The sequence below is a fragment of the Morus notabilis genome, unplaced genomic scaffold, assembly GCF_000414095.1.
Source record: "Morus notabilis unplaced genomic scaffold, ASM41409v2 Scaffold25, whole genome shotgun sequence".
Classification (NCBI taxonomy): Eukaryota; Viridiplantae; Streptophyta; class Magnoliopsida; order Rosales; family Moraceae; genus Morus; species Morus notabilis.
The window spans coordinates 282,547-303,611 of record NW_010357699.1 but is presented as its reverse complement, the minus strand read 5'-3'; the positions used below and the strand labels follow the sequence as shown (position 1 = coordinate 303,611).

At 35.6% G+C, this 21,065-nt stretch overlaps 1 protein-coding gene across 2 annotated transcripts in view; it reads right to left on the bottom strand.

The window, feature by feature from the left end:
- Window positions 1-5,420: 5,420 nt before the first annotated feature.
- Window positions 5,421-21,065, bottom strand: part of LOC21403192 (pyridine nucleotide-disulfide oxidoreductase domain-containing protein 2) — a 40,620-nt gene continuing 24,975 nt past the window's right edge. Inside the window, exons 15-16 of one of the 2 annotated variants that reach the window (XM_024174944.1) lie at window positions 6,276-6,342; window positions 5,421-6,167 (exon numbers count right to left, since the gene is read on the bottom strand). In XM_024174944.1, coding sequence (XP_024030712.1) covers window positions 6,038-6,167; window positions 6,276-6,342 — 197 coding nt within the window. In that variant the 3' untranslated portion in view covers window positions 5,421-6,037. Of the gene's footprint in view, window positions 6,168-6,275; window positions 6,343-7,079; window positions 7,134-21,065 lie in introns of those variants that run through there. The other variant, XM_010090701.2, reaches the window with a different exon arrangement.

The window sequence follows — 21,065 nt, the reverse complement described above, 5'->3', positions numbered from 1 at the left end:
AAGCAGAATTTATTTATTTATTTTATTTTTTCTAAAGTAAAAAAATTCTTCTCTATTTAGATTGTCAAGTTTATCTCGATAAATCCTTTTCTTTACAGCTATTTCTAAGGTTATTGGAATGCATTCCTCATGTCCATTGTTGACCGAATCTCACATTAGAGATGAAATTTTTAAGGTACTGGCAAATCAAGGGGCTATTTTTGTAATTCCAAAGAATGCACGGCTGAAGTTTGCATTTAATTTAAATAAATGGGAAACATCTAAATGGCCTCTTTTCACCCCTCTTTCTATAAGTGGCCAAAAAAAATTTTATTTTACGAAAGTGACCGTTTTTTAAAGACTCAATGAGTGATTAACCCACAATTAATCAGTGATTAATTTATAACTGATTAACTTATTATTTATCAATGATTTATTAATTCATTGATAAACTTATAATTTATGAACTTATTATTTATTAATAATTTATTAATTCATTGACAAACTTATAATTTGTTGATTAAAATGAATGAATTATTAATTAATTATTAATTAATTATTAATTAATTATTAACTGATAATTATTAATTATGAAAAATTAATAAACTTAAAATTAATTAGTGATAAATTGCTTAATCACTCAGTGATTAAGCACAAAATTAATTATTAATAGACTGTCAAATCAATTGATAATTGATCAATAAGTTAAAAAACAATTATTTTTATAATTTTATAAAACTTCAGCTATGAAAAAAAATCTCACCATTTGTGTTGAAATTCCAAATAAATGCGGTGTTTTATCTTTTTAAGGTAAAATTTCATTTAACTAAATAGTCTTATAACACCAATAATAATGCGATGGCCATGTAGCATACAATACAAAACACTCGATGAAAATCGATTCTGATGAAGCACAGAAACAAAACACTCGATGAAAATCGATTGTGATTCTGATGAAGCACAGAAAAAATGACGCAAGACGAGACTGAAATCAGAAAAATTCCTCGACACATCAATTTGAGCACGCATTTTTTTCCCCAAAGCTCCTCATCCAAAATCATAGTCGCTAATGATCGTAAACTAGTGGAGTCCCTATTATGGGCTGGCGGAAACAGTCAACGCCGACTTCTACTCCTCAAAGACGATGATCAACGCGGCAGTAGACCTTCCCCCATCAAAGAAAAAAAAGTAAAAATCCAGACATTCGAGTTCTTCTAACCTTAGTATCATAAAAACCTCAAAAATATTAATTTCTAAACAGCCAACGCGCTTACAAAACGAAGACCAAATGAAATTGTAAAAGTCACTGTAAAAAAAAAAAAGATTAATTACAATACGAAACCCCAAACAACAGCTGCAAGGAAAAGAAAAAAAAATTGAGAAAGTAAAAAAAAAATTTTCATTTCCATTGAGAGAACAAAGGAAAAAAAAAAAAGCCCAGAAGCATTATTTCCACCAAAAGCACGAAAACAACCACACCCAAAATTTTTTCATTTCCACCGAGAGAACAACAGAGAAAAAAAAAACCCAGAAGCTTCATTTCCACCAAAGTCCCACACAAATAGAAGAGAGAAAAGAAAACCTAGAAGCTTCATTGTAAGGAGACCAGAAGAAAACATGAGAACTCAAAAGACCAGAAAAAATCCAGACGGAGAGAAGAAATGGAAACTAAAAGATTTTTTCATTTCCAAGGAGAGAACAAAGGAAAAAAAAAAAAAAAAAAAAAAACCTAGAAGCATCATTTCCACTGAAAACATCAAAGCAACCAAACACACCGAAAGGAAAAAAGCCTAGAAGCTTCATTGTGAAGCAAATGACCAAAAAGGCCCAAATAATATAACCCTAATGAAAAAAAAAGCAAGGGCAAAAACGTAAAAGCACATCACATAGATTCAGAGGGACACAAACGGGATTTTCAAAAACTGAGAGACAAAAAAGATAGCACACTGTTCAAAGATCAGTAACTCCACTATCTCCTTTAGTATATAGTATAATAATATAATAATATGCTTAAAAGTTAAATCAAACTTTGTCCTACCTAAATTTACAAAGAATTTAATATCTAATGATTTAGTGGACCGATTGTATTACGTTATTTTATTTATGTTAAACATCCGTCTAATGAAAATCTAACATTAAAGTATTCTTTTTATGTCTTTTTTTTATACTTGTATTTCTCGTTCTTTATATATAGTGCATTAAGTGTTGAGTTACCATAATTATTCTATCTAATTCTCTTATTCTAATTAAGTGACTTTAAATAATTATTTTTATTTTTAAATATTATTATTTAATTTGATTTTCAAAAAGCTCTTTGCTAAGTTGCTATAGTTTTATTTTTTTTAACTCAATAATGCTTCGAGTCAAATTGCTTTTCTTTAGACCTTTGTAAACCTGGTTTGTATGTATCGATTATTTTGTTTGTTTGTGTTTAAGAACTTAATTTCTTATGGTTCTGGCACCTATTCTTAATAGCCAAGTAGTCTCTAAATTTGAAATAACATTTTTCTTTTGAAATTCCTGAAATAACATCATTAACTTCAGTAGTTATTGGGAGTTAATAATAATTATTTCTAGTATTTCTAAATTTTGAGTAGGAATACTAGCGTCATTCTTTTTATTACTCTCTATATTCACTGTTTGACATGTGGACTCCACTCACATAATATATAATTATTTAAACAAAAAATGAGATAATAGAATTCACATGTGAAACAGTTAATGTAGAAAGTGATAATGAAAGTGACGAAAAGAGTGACGCTAGCATTTATCTCTTTGAGCTTCTCGTGGTTTTATTATGTTTCATTAAAGAAATTTTGCATCTGGCCTGATAACAAGCTTCTCCCTTTCTAAAATACTAGTTTTTTTCTTTTTTTTTTAATGCTCCTCACGTATTGCCACGTTAGAATTACCTGAAGAGTTTATTATTTACCCACTAATGAGAAATTTATTTATACAACCATTTAAGGATTTGTGAATGTATTTTTAAAAGGGATATGTGTAAAGATAACCTTTAATATAATAGGAATTACACGAAAAATAATTAAGTAGAGACACATTTAAAGAAAATTATTTTAATCATTAACAAAAAATAAAATAGGAACAAATGCAAAAAAAATTACTTCTATATGAATAAAGTAAGAAAAAAAATATATCTTTAAAAAACACTCAAAAAATTAAAATGTAAAATGAAACATTCAAAAAATAAAAAAGTTCAAAAAAAAAATAGATGTAAAAAAGTAAAAAAGGGAAAAAATGAGGTAAAAAATGGACTACTATGTGGCAGCCTAATAGAAAAAAGTTTTGGCTCTTAAGCTCTTTTATGTTTGATAGATAGATTATTATATATAGATTATAGATTATAGATTAGATTAAAAATTTACAACGGCAACACAAAATTACTTGTACTTTAGATCAGGTCATTGAAAAGCTAATTTAATGGCTAAAATATTATTTCCTACTGGTAGAACAAAAATGCATGTTCGATCATAAGTTTTGCCCGAAAAATAATTACAATGTACATTTCAAAAAAAATAATAATAATTACAATGTAAAGGTGATTTTAATAAAAATGAAAATAACAATTGAATAAGTACACACTTAAAAAAATTATTTTGATAGGAGTAAAGTGAGAAAAAAAATATTCCAACAAAACATATTGTGGTAAATAAATTGTAGAATAGTTTTCAAACCAAATAAGTAAAAAAGAAAGAATTAGAAAAAGTAAAATAAAAAAACACAAAAAAGTGGGAGTTGACAAGTGGCAACTGGAGAAAGAAGGATTGTAAGAGAGTTTAGCTCTTTTATGTATATGTTATAGATAGATGTAGATTATAGATATAAATTATAAATTATAGATTCCTTTATGTGTTTGTATTGTATTAAATAGTTAATAAACGATTTCAGGCTCAGGCTGCCGAGAAAGGTCAGAATCGCCGAAGCCCGCCGCCGAATGAAAGCCCCCGACCGTTGACTGACGAAATTTTTTTTATTTTTTTTCCTCCGGCACGAATTGCCCGAAGCCCAATCAATGGCTAGTTTTTTTAACGTTGGCGATTGACCCGACCTGTCGCCTGAAAGCCCGATTCCAATGCTCTTTTTTTTTTACCATTGCCCGATTTTTAGCCCAAACCCGACCCGCTGAGACAAAAAATGACCGTTGGATCCGAATTTGGGGAAAAAACTCAAATTTTTAACCCAAAAATTTCCCTGTAAATACTCCCATCCCCCGCACATTTTCTTCACCCAAACTCTCTCAATCTCTCAAATCTCTCTAACAATTTTTCTAAAAACTATCATAATATCCTAAAGCTCTCTCTCAAATCGCTCATATTTTTTTATAATGGATTCTTTTGGTTATGGTGGTACTTCTGTTGATGCCCAACAAAACATGGAAGAAGGGTAATTTCCTACTAATTAATTTATTACGCAGGAATCACAAACACAACCAACCGAGCCGTGGTGGATGTACTAAAGGTCGTGGTCGCAATGGTGGTGTGCATGGAAGAGAGGCAAGTGCAAGTGCTACTGTGTCTGCAAATGTTGCAACCTCCAAGAGGAAATGCAAGTGCACATTAACAATTTGGGATCATTTCGACATAATTAAGAAGGTCGACAATGACGGTAATACTAAACACATAACTCAATGTAAATATTGTTATTCTAAATTACAATGTGACACTATTCACAACACAACACACTTGAGAAGACACTCCGAAAAGTGTCTTCAAAAGCGTGGCCAAACCAGTAGAGCCGAACTCCGCCAAACACAAATATCTTTTGATTGCACAACCGGTGGTCTAACCACTTAAAAATACAATCCGCAAGTAGATCGTATGGAAGTTGCGCGAATGATAACTGCATTAGATCAACCACTTAGTTTTGTAGAGCATCTTAATTGGTAGCGATATATTAAAGTTGTATACAATCCTAATGCACAGTTTTTTTTTTTTTTTTTTCAAAAACTACTCTTAGGAAAGATTTGTAAAATTATTTAAACAAGAAAAAGAAGCATTAACATTTAATTTTGAAGACGATCATTCAGCTTCAAATTAAATTATAATTTGTAAATATGTATTTACTTTTGACATTGTAATTGTATATTTAGACTTTGTAAACTTGTAAAATTTGTAATTCATCACAAAATGATTGCACTCTTTTTTCCTTACAAAGTTTTTATTCCAATTGAATTTTTCTTAATAAGATTTTTAATGAGGTAATTATAAATTACAAATTTAAAAATTAATATTCAAAATTAATTTATAAAATTGTGTTAATAGTGTGTATTGATTTTAACTTTTATATAATTTTAACACAAAATAACTTGATAATTATTTATGTACAAATATAATTACTAAATAATAGTATATTATATATAATATATATACATACAATAATATAAAAATTAAAAAATATAATAAAAGATATATTTTTTTCGGGCCATTCGGGCGGGCTCGGGCAGCCAAAACTAGGCCCACGCCCATCTATGGGCCTTCTCGAGCTCGGGCGATCAACCCAAACAATTCAAGCGGGCGGGCTCAAGCATCAGGCTCACAATCGCTTTTTTTGGGCGGTCGCGGACGACCCGTCTAAAGTTCCAGCACTAAGAACCATGATGCAGGGGAATTATCTATCTTTTATGTATTGCGTCGTTTGTAATAAGCCCATTGGCGCTGTCGTTTTGCTATGTTTACTGTCGTTTGTGTTGATAGCTTAATTTCCTATGTCATCTAATGCTACATTCCCCAGGTACCCTTGGGTCGAGTGTCTGCCCTAGTGGACGCTCCTCGAGGTATAAGGGCTGATTGTAGAGGCTGCTGAGATAGCTGGGGACTTTGGTGAATGAAATTAAGCTTAGAGCTCCTTATTTTCTTCTCTTGTTTTGTTAGATTTCTTGGATTAGTGTTTCTTCTCCAATTACCCTCTCGGATTGCTATCTGTTCCATTTCCGATTGGCTCCTACGCAAATCCATTAGCAAAAGATTGAGAGAGAAAAAAGGAGGAAGACAGATATAATAGATTTTTTATTTTGTTCGCATAATTTCTTGTAGAGCTATCGTCAGGGCTTGTTAAGATCCTGAAGAACAACAAATGCAGCATTGCGACCAGGTGCACCCATGACGCCACCACCAGGATGTGATCCGCTTCCACACACGTACAACCCCTTTACTGGCGTCCTATAGTCTGACCTGCACTAATAACATTTTATAGTTGCTGTTACCAAATTATAAACATTAATATGGTGTAGTTTATTTATTTATTTATCTTATAACTTGTTTCAATTACAAAAGCATTACCATCCTTTGACAGGTCGCAGCAAGAAAAGTGAATCCAAACTCATAGCACCATGAAAAATATTACCCCCTGTGTAAATAAGTGTCAGCAACTTGATCACAAACTATACTTGCCAACTCATAAGCAACTTACTTTTAATTTTTGCGAACTATCTTCTAAATTTATTAAAGTTTTGCATAGTGCCTAGTGCCTAAAATCTTGAAAAAATACACTCGTTCACGTGAGTTATTCAAATTTTCCATAATGCCCTTTAGAACAAGTTTATGTGATGTACACGAGAGCATTTCCATCTAAATTTAACAGTAGTCATCAAACAATTCTACAAATATTTTATCAATTCAACGTGTAATTTGCTAGAATTCAATGTTTTGCAGGCAACTTGTCAATTCAAGAAAAGTTCAGAGGACAAAAAGCGCTAAAACTCTGTGGATGAAGCTAATATGTATCAATATTTAGGTGCAACTCAGTGTAAAGATTTGCCACCAAAAAGCAGAGTGATGTGCTGTTATTTATATATATAAAGAATATGAGATAAATAAAAATATATGCAAAAGGCATACTGTTTGGGGTAGAGATGTTGAAAAAAATCAGAAAACAAATACTGTTTGGGGTTGAGAAAATCTGTTCGCGCATCTAGGAAAGGGAGAAGGCGAGGGAAAGAAAGAGAAAAATGCAGAGCCCAAACCATAAAAGCTATTATCACTTGTAAACTTTGTTTCATTTAAATAGTACCTATAATAAATAGGTCCTTGGATATTGATAAAACTGCTCTACTTGTCCTCTACTGCAACGAATATTCTTACCTAATGGCAGGAATATCTATATGAAGGTGCGACAAAGCCAGTTGTGACCTCACGAATCTGAAAGACATTTACACAGTCGAAAAAAGGGAAGTAATTCTGCTAGCTCCATAAAAATTACAAGGTGAATCCAAAAATCATCAGAGGAAACTCAAGAAAATTAATTTGGTAGAAGGTGAAGGGGAAAAAGCTACATTCAGTTTTGCGACTCTTAGACCCTGAGTTTGAAATAGCTTTACTGGCATTGTTAAAGGAATCTCGCGTCATCTATGCATGGACATACAAAGATATGCCAGGTTTGAGCGTTAGACCTATTACACACTGCCAAGCCTGTTAAGCAGTCTGCAAGACACATCAATAATTATATCCAGCTTCAAATAAAAAAGGAGGTGGAAAAATTATTAGATGCTGGATTCATAAAACACACCACTTGGCTTGCAAATGTGGTACCAGGCAGGAAAACAATTGTTAGATTCTTTGTTGTGTGCATTACTGTGATCTGAATAAGGCATGTTCTAAAGATGATTTTTCACTTCCAAATTTAGATATGCTTATCGACGCCACAGCTAATCACGAAATGTTCTCTTTCATGGACGAATTCAGTGGCTATAATAAAATCAAGATTATAAAAAACGAGTGAACTAATAAGTTCTGAATTAATTTTATTAATGAATAAGTTTCCCTTTAAATAGAGAACAATAGGAATAATAATCCCAAAAAATAAGGAACTGATAAGTAATTGTTATTCTAATCCTAAGTTTAAAAACAAATAAATCCTAATAGAAAATAAGATTGATGTTATCCAAAGTTTGACTAAATCCAATAAGATTTGAATTTCGTCCACACTCCCCTTCAAGCTTGGCTGTAGATGTTGATGAGGCCAAGCTTGCTTACAAGTACATCAAGAGTTTGTTCGGATAGACCTTTTGTGAGTATATCAGCTAGTTGATGAGATGTAGGCATGTATTCAATTCTGATAACGTCTCCATCAAGTTTTTCTTTCATAAAGTGCCGATCTACTTCCACATGTTTAGTCCTACAATGATGAACAGGATTATGAGCTATACTGATAGTTGACTGATTATCACAGTAGAGCCACATAGGTTCTCCAAAGTCAATCTTCAACTCTTTCATCACTCTTTTTATCCAAACAAGTTCACAAACTCCATGAGCCATAGCTCTATACTCAGCTTCTGCACTGCTTCTAGCAACAACTGACTGTTTTTTGCTGCGCCAAGTCACCAAAATCACCCACAATAAGGTACAATATCCAGATGTTGATTTTCGATCATCGATTGATCCAGCCCAATCTGCATCAGTGAATGCTTTCACTTTTCGATCGTCAGTCTTTGCAAAAAACAAGCATTTTCCAGGTGTCTGCTTCAAGTATCTTAAGATCCTATACACTACATTGAGATGTCCTTGACACGGTGTGTGCATATATTGACTTACTAGACTCACTGCAAAGGCAATATCTGGTCTCGTATGTGAGAGGTAGATGAGCTTTCCAACAAGACGTTGATGGTTTCCTTTATCGACTGGTCCTCCTTCAAGCATTTTTGCTTGATTACCAAGTTCAATCGGCGTTTTACTTGGCTTGCATCCCAGCATGCCAGTTTCTTCCAAAAGTTCTAAGGTGTACTTCCTTTGAGAGATAGAAATACCCTTTTTACTCCGTACAAATTCTATCCCTAGAAAATATCTCAGGGCTCCAAGGTCTTTAACTTCGAATTCTTTTGCCATTATTTTCTTGATTCTCTCCACCTCTTCACTATCATTTCCTGTGATAATGATATCATCAACATATACTATAAGAATAGTAATTTTCTCTTTTCAAGCGTGTTTAATGAATAGTGTATGATCGGCTTGTCCTTGAATGTAGCCGAACTTCCTGATTACCTTCGAGAATCTGTCGAACCAAGCACGCGGAGATTGTTTTAAACCATAGAGAGACTTGTTGAGCTTACAGACAGTTTGTCTCCCTAATTCCTCTTCAAACCCCGGAGGTTGACACATATAAATTTCCTCTTCAAGTTCACCATTCAGGAATGCATTTTTAATATCAAGTTGATGTAGGGGCCAATCAGAATTAGCTGCCAATGAGAGAAGAATTCAGACAATATTGAGTTTGGCAACAGGAGCAAAGGTTTCAGTGTAGTCGATTCCATAGGTTTGAGTAATATTTTTGGCCACTAGTCGCGCCTTGTGTCTCTCAATTGAACCATCCTCCTTATACTTAACTGTGAATACCCATTTGCACCCTACTATGTTCTTCCCTTGGGGCAATTCTACCAAGCTCCATGTGTTATTCTGTTTAAGAGCACGTATTTCTTCAAGAACAGCAGCTTTCCACTCAGGAACATCCAACGCTTCTTTAATAGACCTGGGAATTATTATACTAGATAGTTTTGAGGTAAAAACACGGAATGAAGGAGATAGATTTGAATAGGAGATGAATTTGGAAATAGGATGTTGAGTACAAGATCTAACACCCTTTCTAACTGCTATTGGTTTGTCTAAATTAAGAATAGGACTAGATGTACTTGACTCATTTTGTAGGTGAGAATCTACCATCGGTTCATCTTCTTGACTGTGAGTAGGATTCATGATTTCTTTATTTCCTTGAAAGTTTTTCCTTCTAGAGTAGACCCATAACTCTTGTTGTTTAGGCTCAGGCAGTGTTACTTCTCCCCCCGTTTCCAATATTGGTCCATAATTAGGTGGATTTGGCACATTTGGAGGGCTGGTCTGATTGACTCAGATGTGGAAACAATTGTGGTGTCCGAATTAACATCAAGTAACGGTAGGTCAAGAATATCCCAGGAACAACAAGCTTCATCCTATTTCTCCCCCTGAAGCGAAGTTGGAGAGAAGGAGTATCTTCAAAGAATGTGACATCACAGGAAACATATGTTTTTCTGGTTTGTGGACAGTAACATCGATAACCTTTCTGAGTTGGAGAGTAGCCAATGTAGACAGTTTTGAGAGCTCGGGGATCAAGTTTACTTCTATTGTGCTCATGAATATGGACAAATGCTGTACAACCGAAGGTTTTTAATGGAAGAGCATTGGATTTAGAAACTTGCGGATAGGTTTTGGAAAGAACCGACAAAGGGGTTTCAAAATTGATAGGACGACTTGGTAAGTGGTTGATGAGATAAGTAGCAGTTAGGATCGCGTCCCCCCATAAGTATTTTGGAACATTCATTGTAAACATGAGAGCACGGGCTACTTCCAACAAATGACGATTTTTTCTTTCGGATACTCTATTTTGTTGTGGAGTATCAACACATGAACTTTGGTGTATAATCCCATTTTCCAACAAATAATCACCTAGGATGGAATTGAAGTATTCTTTTCCATTGTTGGTTCTAAGAGTTCGGACATTGGTTTAAAACTGGGTTTGAACCATCTTGTAAAAGAATTTGAATATTTGACTGGTTTCGGATTTGTCACGAAGAAGATAAACCCATGTAACACGTGTGTGATCATCAATAAATGTAAGAAACCATTTTTTACCGTGAGATGTAGTGATTTTTGAAGGTCCCCATATGTCACTATGGATTAAAGAGAACGGTGTGGATGGTATATATGGTTTTGGAGAAAGTGAAATGCGAGTGTGTTTAGCTAGTTGACAAATTTCACAATCAAGAGAAATAAGATTTGTATTATTAAATAAAGATGGAAACAAACGTTTAAGATATGAAAAACTGGGATGGCCAAGTCTATGATGCCATAACATTATTTTCCTAGTACTAGAAACTGACATAGAAACAATACTGGACTCAAAAGTTTGTCGACTCTTCGATTGATCACTCTCAAAGTAATAAAGACCATCATGAATCCTAGCACTGCCAATCATCTTCCCCGATAATAGGTCCTGAAATTGACATGACAAAGGCAATAATTTAGCAACACAATGATTATCACGTGTAATTTTACTAACAGAGATCAGGTTGCATTTTAAGGCAGGGACATGGAAGACAGATTCAAGGATAAGGTTCTGAGATAATCTAATATTACCGATTCCAGCAACTGGAGTCAAAGACCCATCAGCAATTGTAACGGTGGTGTGATTAGAACAAGGAACATAAGAGTAAAAAAGATTAGAACCACCTGTCATATGATCGGAGGCCCCTGAATCAATGATCCAAGGATCTTTATGGTGAATGGAAGATTTTAAAGCTGAGTATAGTTTACCAGATTGAGTCACCGAACATAACCCAGTAGTGGAACTGGAAGAGGGATTGGCTGATTGAGAAGTATTGACGGATGGCTGGTTGAGAAGTATACGGAGTTGTTCAATCTGTTCCTTGCTGAATGGAATAGATGCGCTGGAGTTGCCTGATTGAGTTTGGTATGCACGTCCATCATTTTTCTTTCGAGGGTGCCAATTTGCTGGTTTTCCATGAATCTCCCAACAATTATCCCGAGTATGGCCAAGACGATTACAGTGATCACACCAAGGTCGCTTGCTTGGGCACTGATCAGAATGATTCTGTCCGTGGGATTTATTTGACACTAAGGCAGACCCTTCTGGTGCAGATGGAGGTACTGGTATGTCATCTGTGAGCATTACCTTCCGACGGACTTCCTCACAACGAACTTCAGCAAAGGCATCTTCTGTAGAGGGAAAAGGATCCCGTGCCACCACTCGGCCTCGTACCTCGTCCAGGTTTCGATTAAGACCAGCAAGGAAATCGAACTCTTTCTTTTTCAAGATTGCGCCTCTGCTTGACACTACATTCAGCACATGTGGACTCTTCTTCAAAGAACAGATCGAGTTCTTGCCAAAGATCTTGAAGATCAGAAAAGTACTGAGTCACCGAATTTGAGCCCTGCTTCATCTCCTTCAGTTTTGATCGGATCTCGAAAATTTGAGAAGCATTCCCGAGATCGAAGTACATCCGGCGGGCTGCATCCCATACCTCCTTGGCCGTTTTGAACTAGAGATAGCAACGGCTGATTTTTGGGTCCATCGAATTGATAAGCCAAGCGAGAACAATAGAATTCTCCGCCAGCCATGTCTTGTACGACGGATCAGTTGGGCTAGGAGCAGGAAGTTCTCCAGTAAGATAGCCCAATTTGCTGCGGCCACAAATAACAATCTTCACGGATTGCGCCCACCGTAGATTATTTTTCCCATCTAATTTGTGGGCTGTAATATGGAGAGTGGAGGTATCGCTCCCGGAAAGAGAAGCAATAGGATTAGGGTTTCTTTCAGCCATGAATTGGCTAGACGTTGCTGATCCGGTATCATCACCGGAGGATATGGCTGTATCGTGTTCAGCCATGAGAGAGGAAAAAATAGCCCTTAGGCTCTGATACCATATAAAAAATGAGTGAACTAATAAGTTTTGAATTTATTTTATTAATGAATAAGTTTCTCTTTAAATAGAGAACAATAGGAATAATAAACCCAAAAAATAAGGAACCGATAAGTAATTGGTATTCTAATCCTAAGTTTAAAAAAAAATAAATCCTAATAGAAAATAAGATTGATGTTATTCAAAGTTTGACTAAATCCAATAAGATTTGAATTTCGTCCACAAAGATGAATGTGGAAGATGTAGAGAAAACAACATTTAGGACACCGTTTGGTAATTTTCATTACATTGTTATGCCTTTTGCTCTAAAGAACACCAGAGCCACTGATCAAAATATAATGACCGCTATTTTTCAGGACATGCTTCATGATTATATGGAAGATTAGTTGATGATCTTGTGGTAAAATCCAGAAAGAAAGAATCCCAATTGGAATACTTTTCTCAAACTATTTGAAAGATGTCAAAAGTATGACTTGAAAACGATTCCACTCAAGTGTGCATTCGGACTATCCGAGGGAAAATTCTTAGGTTTCGTGGTACACAAAGACGGGATTAAAATTGATGAAGAACTGGAAATCAAGCCACCCTAGGATCTCAAACGGCTTCAAGAATTCATCAGGAAAATTTCCTGTCTTAAAAGGAGTATTCCAGCACTGTCCAGTATTATTAGGCCACTTTATTAACTATTAGGCACTGTTCAGGATCTCAATCGAACCCAAAGCAGGAGCAAGCATTTAAGGGAATAAAGAATATCCTTACCAACCACAATTCATGGTTGCTCCCACCCTGGGAAAAGAGCTTCTAATTTATTTATCTGCAACTAATGAAGCAGTTGGAGTTATATTGGCTCAAGACTATGATGGCCAAAGGATATGAAATAAACTACACTTACACGGATAAGTTGTGTAACACATTAATATATGCAATACAGAAACTTGGACACTAAGTATGTTCACACATAAAGTAAAAGTCATCACAAACTCTGATACTATTAACTTTTTATTGCAAAAACCCATTATGTCTGAACGCAAGGCTAAATGGATGCTCATGCTTAGTGAACTTGATATTATGGTTGAAAGGCCAAAGGCAATCAAAAGTCAAGTTTTCGCTGAATTGCTCAAATATGCTCATCTGAGCCAGAGAAAATCTTATCAATACAAGACAACAAAGAATGTTGGGTTCTATACTTTGACGGAGCTTCTGCTTGCAATAAATGAAGTGCCATAATTGTGCTTTCAAATAATCAAGGTGAAATATTCAGGAAAACTATTAGATTAGCTTTTCCCTGCTCCAATTATGAAGCTAAATATGATGCCCTAGTAATCAAACTTGATCTCGCTAAGGAATTGGAGATTTTGGAATTAAGAATTTTGGGGCTCTAGTTTAGTTCTCAAAGAACTCAATGGAGATTTGCTGTAAAAGAACCTGTATGGGGGTACTCTTGGTGATTATTATAAACTATAATTAAAATGCAATATTAATAAATTAAAAAAAAGTTAAGAGATAAACATGCATAAAATAAATAAAACAAATGGTCGCATAAAACGACACCACTTGTAGAAAAGGTAAAACAAGGAGTCATATATAAGACTTCTCGTAGGTTAGATAGTTAAGTTGGCGATCAGAAATTATACAACACTCCTTATGACTTAATAACAACGTGAGTGGGTTGATATAGCGCTACCTACGAGTCAAGTTAGCAGACAAAAAATAAAGTGAGATTGTGAGAACAATAATTAAGAGAAAAATAAGTAATTTATAATGCTATGCCTATATAAATATATGGGTTAATTTCACTTTTGGCCCTTGAACTATACAAGTTGTCCCATTTTGGCCCCTGAACTTTGAAACGTAAAAGATCACAGCCCTGGAATATATAACTTGTCTCATTTTAGTCTTTCCATCACAAAAACCATTAAATCCTAATGGAATTAGACATGTGATCCTCACAAGGTCATTCAATAAAAGGCGTTTTAGACAATTCCTACTAATTACTTTAACCATTTGTCTTTAACAACAAAATCCTAGGATCACTAATGCTTAAGAATTTACAGCCGCTGCACACGGGGCAAAGTATATTTGATAATCAAATTTGATTTTTGCTCCCGTTCTCTCTTGTCAAGTGCATTGAATTTCTGCGGACCCCAACATGAAGACAAAGCCTTCGTTTGGTGAGTAAAGTCTGAAAATTTTTATCTTGAAAGTTCCTTTTTTGTCTTTTTTTTTTTTTATTTTTTATTTTTTTGGTTACGAAAAGAATGTATGTTGTTGGTTTTTTTTCTCTTTTAAAAAAAAATTCAAGTGGATTTTGACTTTTGTATGTTGATAGTTTTGGATACATACATGAATTATGAATAGCTTCAAGATTTGTTGTATTATGTATGGAATTTATGACCCACTGGTCTGGTTTGGGAACAAGTTTTCCCAATTGAAAAAGAACATCATTGGATAATGTCAATTAGATAAGGATTTGGTAGTTAGGATTTTTTGTGTTTGAATTTGAATAAAAATGGAAGATAAGGGTTTATCATAGGGATAAGTTTTTCTAGGATTCGGGCTTATCATTAGTTAGGGTAGTTCCTATTTTTTAGGAAGGTTGAGATTCTATTTTTAGCCTATTTAATCTGTAATGTTTTTGATTATTAATGAATAAGAGAGTAAAAGGTTCGCTTTAGAAAATTTACATGGTATCAGAGCCATGACAAAAACAGCTATGGTTGGTGCCACCAAAGGCACGAGTTCCTCAGAAGTTTTTGATGAAGATACTCAGCGTCAGTCCCCTATGTCTCTTTCCGATCATTCCCTTCAAATAACCATTCATAAACTGAATGGAAAGAATTACCTAGAATGGTCACAATCTGTCAAACTTGTGATTGATGGCAAAGGAAAGCTTGGTTACTTAACTGGAGAAATAAAACAGCCTACTGATGATGCAAAGCAGAAGAGGTGGAAATCAGAGAAGTCAATGGTAATTGTCTGGTTAATTAATTCTATGGAGCCGATGATTGGGAAACCCTTCATGTTTCTTCCTGCTGCCCGAGATGTTTGGGAAGCAGCTCAGGATACATATTCTGATCTGGAAAATTATTCCTAGATGTTTGAATTAAATGCCAAGATGTGGAAATCCTAGCAAGGAGATCGAGAAGTGACTGTGTATTACAACGAGATGATGACACTATGGCAGGAACTCAACCTAATTGAAGAGGAAGAATGGGAAAGTCCAAATGACAGTGTTCAATACAAGAAAAAAATTGAAAGAAACCGTGTGTTCGTATTTCTTGTAGGTTTAAACAAAGAATTAGATGAAGTCCGAGGCCGAATCTTGAGTCGAACACCTCTCCCATCAATCAGAGAGGTTTTCTCTGAAGTCTGCAGAGAAGAAGCTCGTAGACATGTCATGATGAGACCAGCAGATGACATCCAACCAAGTCTTGATGCTGAAAGTTCTGCACTGGTTACAAAAGGTATGATCCTGCGGGCGAAAGGAAGAATGGAAGACAGAAGCCGTGGTGTGATCATTGCAAAAAACCTTGGCAGACCCGTGAGAACTGTTGAAAAATTCACGGAAAGCCTGCAAACTAGAAAAAGAAGCAAAACGGAGACACTCGGGCATTCCAGGCCAGCAATAACAACGAAACAGGGCAGCAACAACTCTCCTCAGAAACTCTTCCGTTTACAAAGGAACAAATTGACCACCTGTACAAAATGTTTCAATCACAACCCCCAGTAAATTCCAACCCCTCTTGTTCTTTGGCACAAAAAGGTAATTACCTCACAACCACTCTTATCAGTGTCAATCCAAATTATTCTTGGATAATCGATTCCAGTGCAACTGATCTTATGACCGGGTTATCACAATTATTTTCATCATATAGACCATGTGCAGGAAATCAGAAAATCAAAATAGCCGATGGTTCTCTCTTAGCAATAGCTAGGAAATGAACCATTGTTATTTCTCCTCACCTTACTCTCAATGATGTCCTTCATGTCCCAAATCTATCAATCTCTTATCTGTCAGTATAATAACTCATGATCAAAATTGTCAAGTTAACTTCCATTTTTCTCATTGTGAGTTCCAAGATTTAACCTCGGGGAAGATGATTGGCAGTGCTAAACAAGTTGGAAGACTCTACCTTCTTTAAGGTGGATCTGAATTTGGAAGGCAAGCTTGGAAGACTTGTTTCAATTCTATTTCTGTTACTAGTACAAATGAAATCATGTTATGGCATTATAGATTAGGTCATCCAAATTTTCAATATCTAAAATATTTGTTTCCCAAGTTATTCATCAATAAAAATCCCTCTTCTTTTCAATGTGAAATTTGTGAATTAGCAAGACATCACCATGCTTCCTTTCCACCACAACCCTACAAAAACTCAAAACCATTTACTATAATACATAGTGATGTTTGGGGTCCTTCTAGAGTTGCAACTCTTTCGGGTAAACGATGGTTTATAACTTTCATTGATGATCACACTAGGGTTTCTTGGGTGTTTTTACTAAAAGAAAAATCTGATGCAGAACAAGTGTTTGAAAAATTTTACACCATGGTTCAAACACAATTTCAAACATAAATTCCAATTTTTCAGAGTGATAATGGAAAAGAATATTTCAACTCCATTCTGGGAGATTTTTTTGATGAAAAAGGAATTATGCATCAAAGCTCTTGTAATAATACACCTCAACAGAATGGGGTGGCTGAAAGGAGGAATAAACACCTCCTAAAAGTTGCCCGAGCCTTAAGATTTTCAACTAATGTTCCAAAATATCTATGGGGGGAGGAAAGGAAGAATAAACACCTCCTTACAGCCACTTACTTGATCAATAGGATGCCAACCAGGATTTTAAAATTTAAAACCCCTTTAAATGTTTTCAAAGAGTGCTTTCCTACTTCAAGACTTTTCGTTGATGTCCCTTTGAAAATATTTGGATGTACTGCATTTGTTCATATCTATGATAATAAGCGTGGGAAACTAGATCCCAAAGCAAGAAAATGTATTTTTGTTGGCTATCCCTCAAATAAAAAAGGGTACAAGTGCTTTGATCCACTCTCAAAAAAACTGTTTGTCTCCATGGATGTAACCTTTTTTGAAAACAAAAGTTACTACATGAGTTCTCATCTTCAGGGGGAGAGCAAAAGTGAAGATTCGAATTTCAATACTGATGTGTGCGAAACGGTACAAAGGGCTGGTTTTCTTAAGAAGGAACCATCAAGAAGGAATAGAGAAGTCCAACTTGCAGCACTGCCAAGAGTCCAACCGTGGATTAGATCACGTGTCAGATAAAATCCCAGGTAATTCTGAACCAAACTCTTCAATTCCTATTGCTCTCATAAAAGGTATTAGATCTTGCACCAAACATCCATTGTCCAATTTTGTGTCATATGAAAAAGTGTCACCTTCCTTCCGCGCATTTATCTCACAACTCTCTAGTGTAGCTATTCCAAAAAATGTACAGGAGGCTCTAGTTGTTCCTGAGTGGAAGGAAGCAATCTATGAAGAGATAAGGGTGCTTGAAAAAAATGAAACTTGGGACGAGGTAGACTTGCCACGCGGGAGGCTGCAAATGGGTGTTTACCATGAAGTACAACTCAGATGGCTCGTTGGAAAGATATAAAGCTCACTTGGTAGCAAAGGGATTCACACAAACATATGGTATTGACTACTCCGAAACCTTTTCTCCAGTGGCAAAACTGAATACCGCGAGGGTTCTCTTGTCCATTGCCGTGAATCTTGATTGGCCTCTACACTAGCTAGACCTAAAAAATACCTTCCTTAATGGAGAATTAGCAGAGGAAGTGTATATGGATGCCCCACCAGGCTTTTCTGAGAAGTTTGGATCAAGGGTTGTTAGTTTACCAATCCATCCTAAAAGCTTAAGCTATTAGGAGGTGGGCCAACAATAGTTTTATACTTTAACACTCCCCTTCACGTGTGGGCTGGACAATGGGCAATCGTGTGGGTAAATTAATTGGAAAGCCCAACACGTGAATATTTAAGCCCGAGATATATTAAAGACCCAATACGTGATGACAATTTAAATGAGGATAAAGAGTGCAATTACGGGGGTTTGAACTCAGGACCTCCCGCTCTGATACCATGTGAGAAATTGTGAATGAAATTCTCATTCTTTCTGGTTCAATATTACAACGAATAAATAGGATTACAATGAGAAACATAAACTAGAAACTACCTAAAATAGGAAACGGTGAATGAATACCAAATCCTCTATTCTAGGAAACTAATTACAATTACTTTACAGCTAGCACTCCTCTGTAAATCAGAGAAGATCCGGATCCTAGAGATCACAAAGAATCCGGATTTCCACAAGGGTCTACCGATTAAAAAAGTCTTTATATACAATCTCCTAGAGCTTGGTTTGAACGATTTGCAAAGTTCGTAAAAGGCCAAGGCTTTACTCAATGGCAAGCAAACCATACTTTGCTCATGAAGATATCCTCTAAAGGGAAGATTGCTATCTTAATTGTCTACGCGAATGATATTCTTCTCACAGGGGATGACTTGGAAGAAATGAGCAAATTAAAGCAGTGCTTGGCTTCTGAATTTGAGATTAAGGATCTGGGACCATTACGATACTTTCTTGGCATGGAAGTTGCTCGATCCAAGAAAGGATTGTTGTCTCACAACGCAAATATATCCTTGATCTTTTAGAGGAAACAAGGATGAGTGGATGTAGACCGGCTGACACTCACATGGAGTTTAACGTGAAACTTGGAGAAGGAGAGAAAGGGGTCTAGGTTGATACAAACCGATACCAGAGACTAGTTGGCAAGTTGATTTATCTGTCTCATACAAGACCTGATATTGCATTTGCAGTAAGTGTGGTTAGCCAGTTCTTGCACTCTCCGTATGAGGAACATCTTGAAGCAGTTTACCGGATCTTGCGGTATTTAGAGGGGACTCCAGGGAAATGATTGTTCAGGAAAAATGAGCACAGGGGAATTGAAGTCTATACCGATGCTGACTAGGCAGGATCAATCATGGATAAAAGATCTACCTCTGGATATTGCACGTTCTTATGGGGAAATTTAGTCACTTGGAGGAGCAAAAGGCAGAGTGTAGTAGCTAGAAGTAGTGCCGAGGCTGAGTATAGATCAATGGCACTAGGGATATGTGAAGTACTATGGCTAAGAAGAGTTCTTGAGGAGCTTAGAAGACCAAATGATCATCCTATGAAGTTGTATTGTGACAACAAGGCTGCAATCAGCATTGCACACAATCTTGTTCAACATGACATGACAAAGCACATTGAGGTTGATAGGCACTTTATAAAGGAGAAGCTCGAAGAAGGGGTCATCTGCACACTATTTGTTCCAACAACACAGCAAGTTGCAGATATTCTAAGTAAGGGACTCTTAAGGCAGAAGTTTGAGTTTCTAATTAGCAAGTTAGGCATGATAGATATCTTTCCACCAACTTGGGGGGGAGTGTCGATTAGATAAGGATTTGGTAGTTAGGATTTTTTGTATTTGAATTTGAATAAAAACGGAAGATAAGGGTTTATCATTAGAGATAAGTTTTTCTAGGATTCGGGCTTATCATTAGTTAGGGTAGTTCCTATTTTTTAGGAAGGTTGAGATTCTATCTTTAGCCTATTTAATATGTAATGTTTTGATTATTAATGAATAAGAGAGTAAAAGGTTCTCTCCAGAAAATTTACAATCCTTGGCAGATTGCCCATAAGATTTTTCCAAAAGCATTTTTTTTTTTTTTTTTGGTTCCAAAAGATGTTAAGAGAAACATAAAAATTTTATGAATTCATACTAGTAGATTCCGACTCTATTGCTGTAAAACATTATTATGAAAATGGATAAACTAGTATTGTAACTCGATCCACACTTGAAGTTCTAATACCATCCGCTTGGGGTAAAGATTTATCCCAGCAAAAAAATTCTCGCATAATTATGATCATATTGGTTACTGTGGAAAAAGCTGTATATAGCTGTAATACAGGCTGGAAAGCCGTGTACAGCTAGGTGATTTTAGGCAATTAGTTTGATGGATTATTTCCTTAGAAGTAGAGATAGTTTCCTAATTTGTTAGTTTCCTAATTTGATAGGATACAAACTTAATGATAAGGTTACTGGAGTTGATGTATATATATGTATGCAGTGTATACCATGAAAGTATGAATGAAAATAAGAAGTTTTCATTTCAACTTCTCTTTGTCAATTCACCACATGGTATCAAAGCCCTAGGCTCGAATTTCTGGGATTGAAAATCTGTGCTTGGCCTTCATTGCCAAAGCTTCTTGGCCTTCATTGCTGGAGTTTTTTCTTTTCTGATCAGCACCCTTCCTTCATTGCTGGAGTTTTTTTTTTTTTCTCTTTTCTGATCAGCACCCTTTTCTTTTCTCGGCCTTTATTGCCGGTTCTTGCTTTGTTTGTTCATCAATCTCTGTGAGCCCATCATCTTGCTGTCCATCCTATTTATTCTCTTGCTGCCATCTATTCTATCGCTGGAATCCAACATGTTAGAAACAGGAAAGACTAAGGCTGTCCAGACAGAGGAGATAATCAGGCCTCAGCAACATGGAGAATTGCATAACCTTCAGGCAGCGTACAGACTAGATGGATCGAATTAGCTTAAGTGGTCACAACTCATCCGTACGGTGTTGAAGGGAAGAGGAAAGATCAGCCATCTTT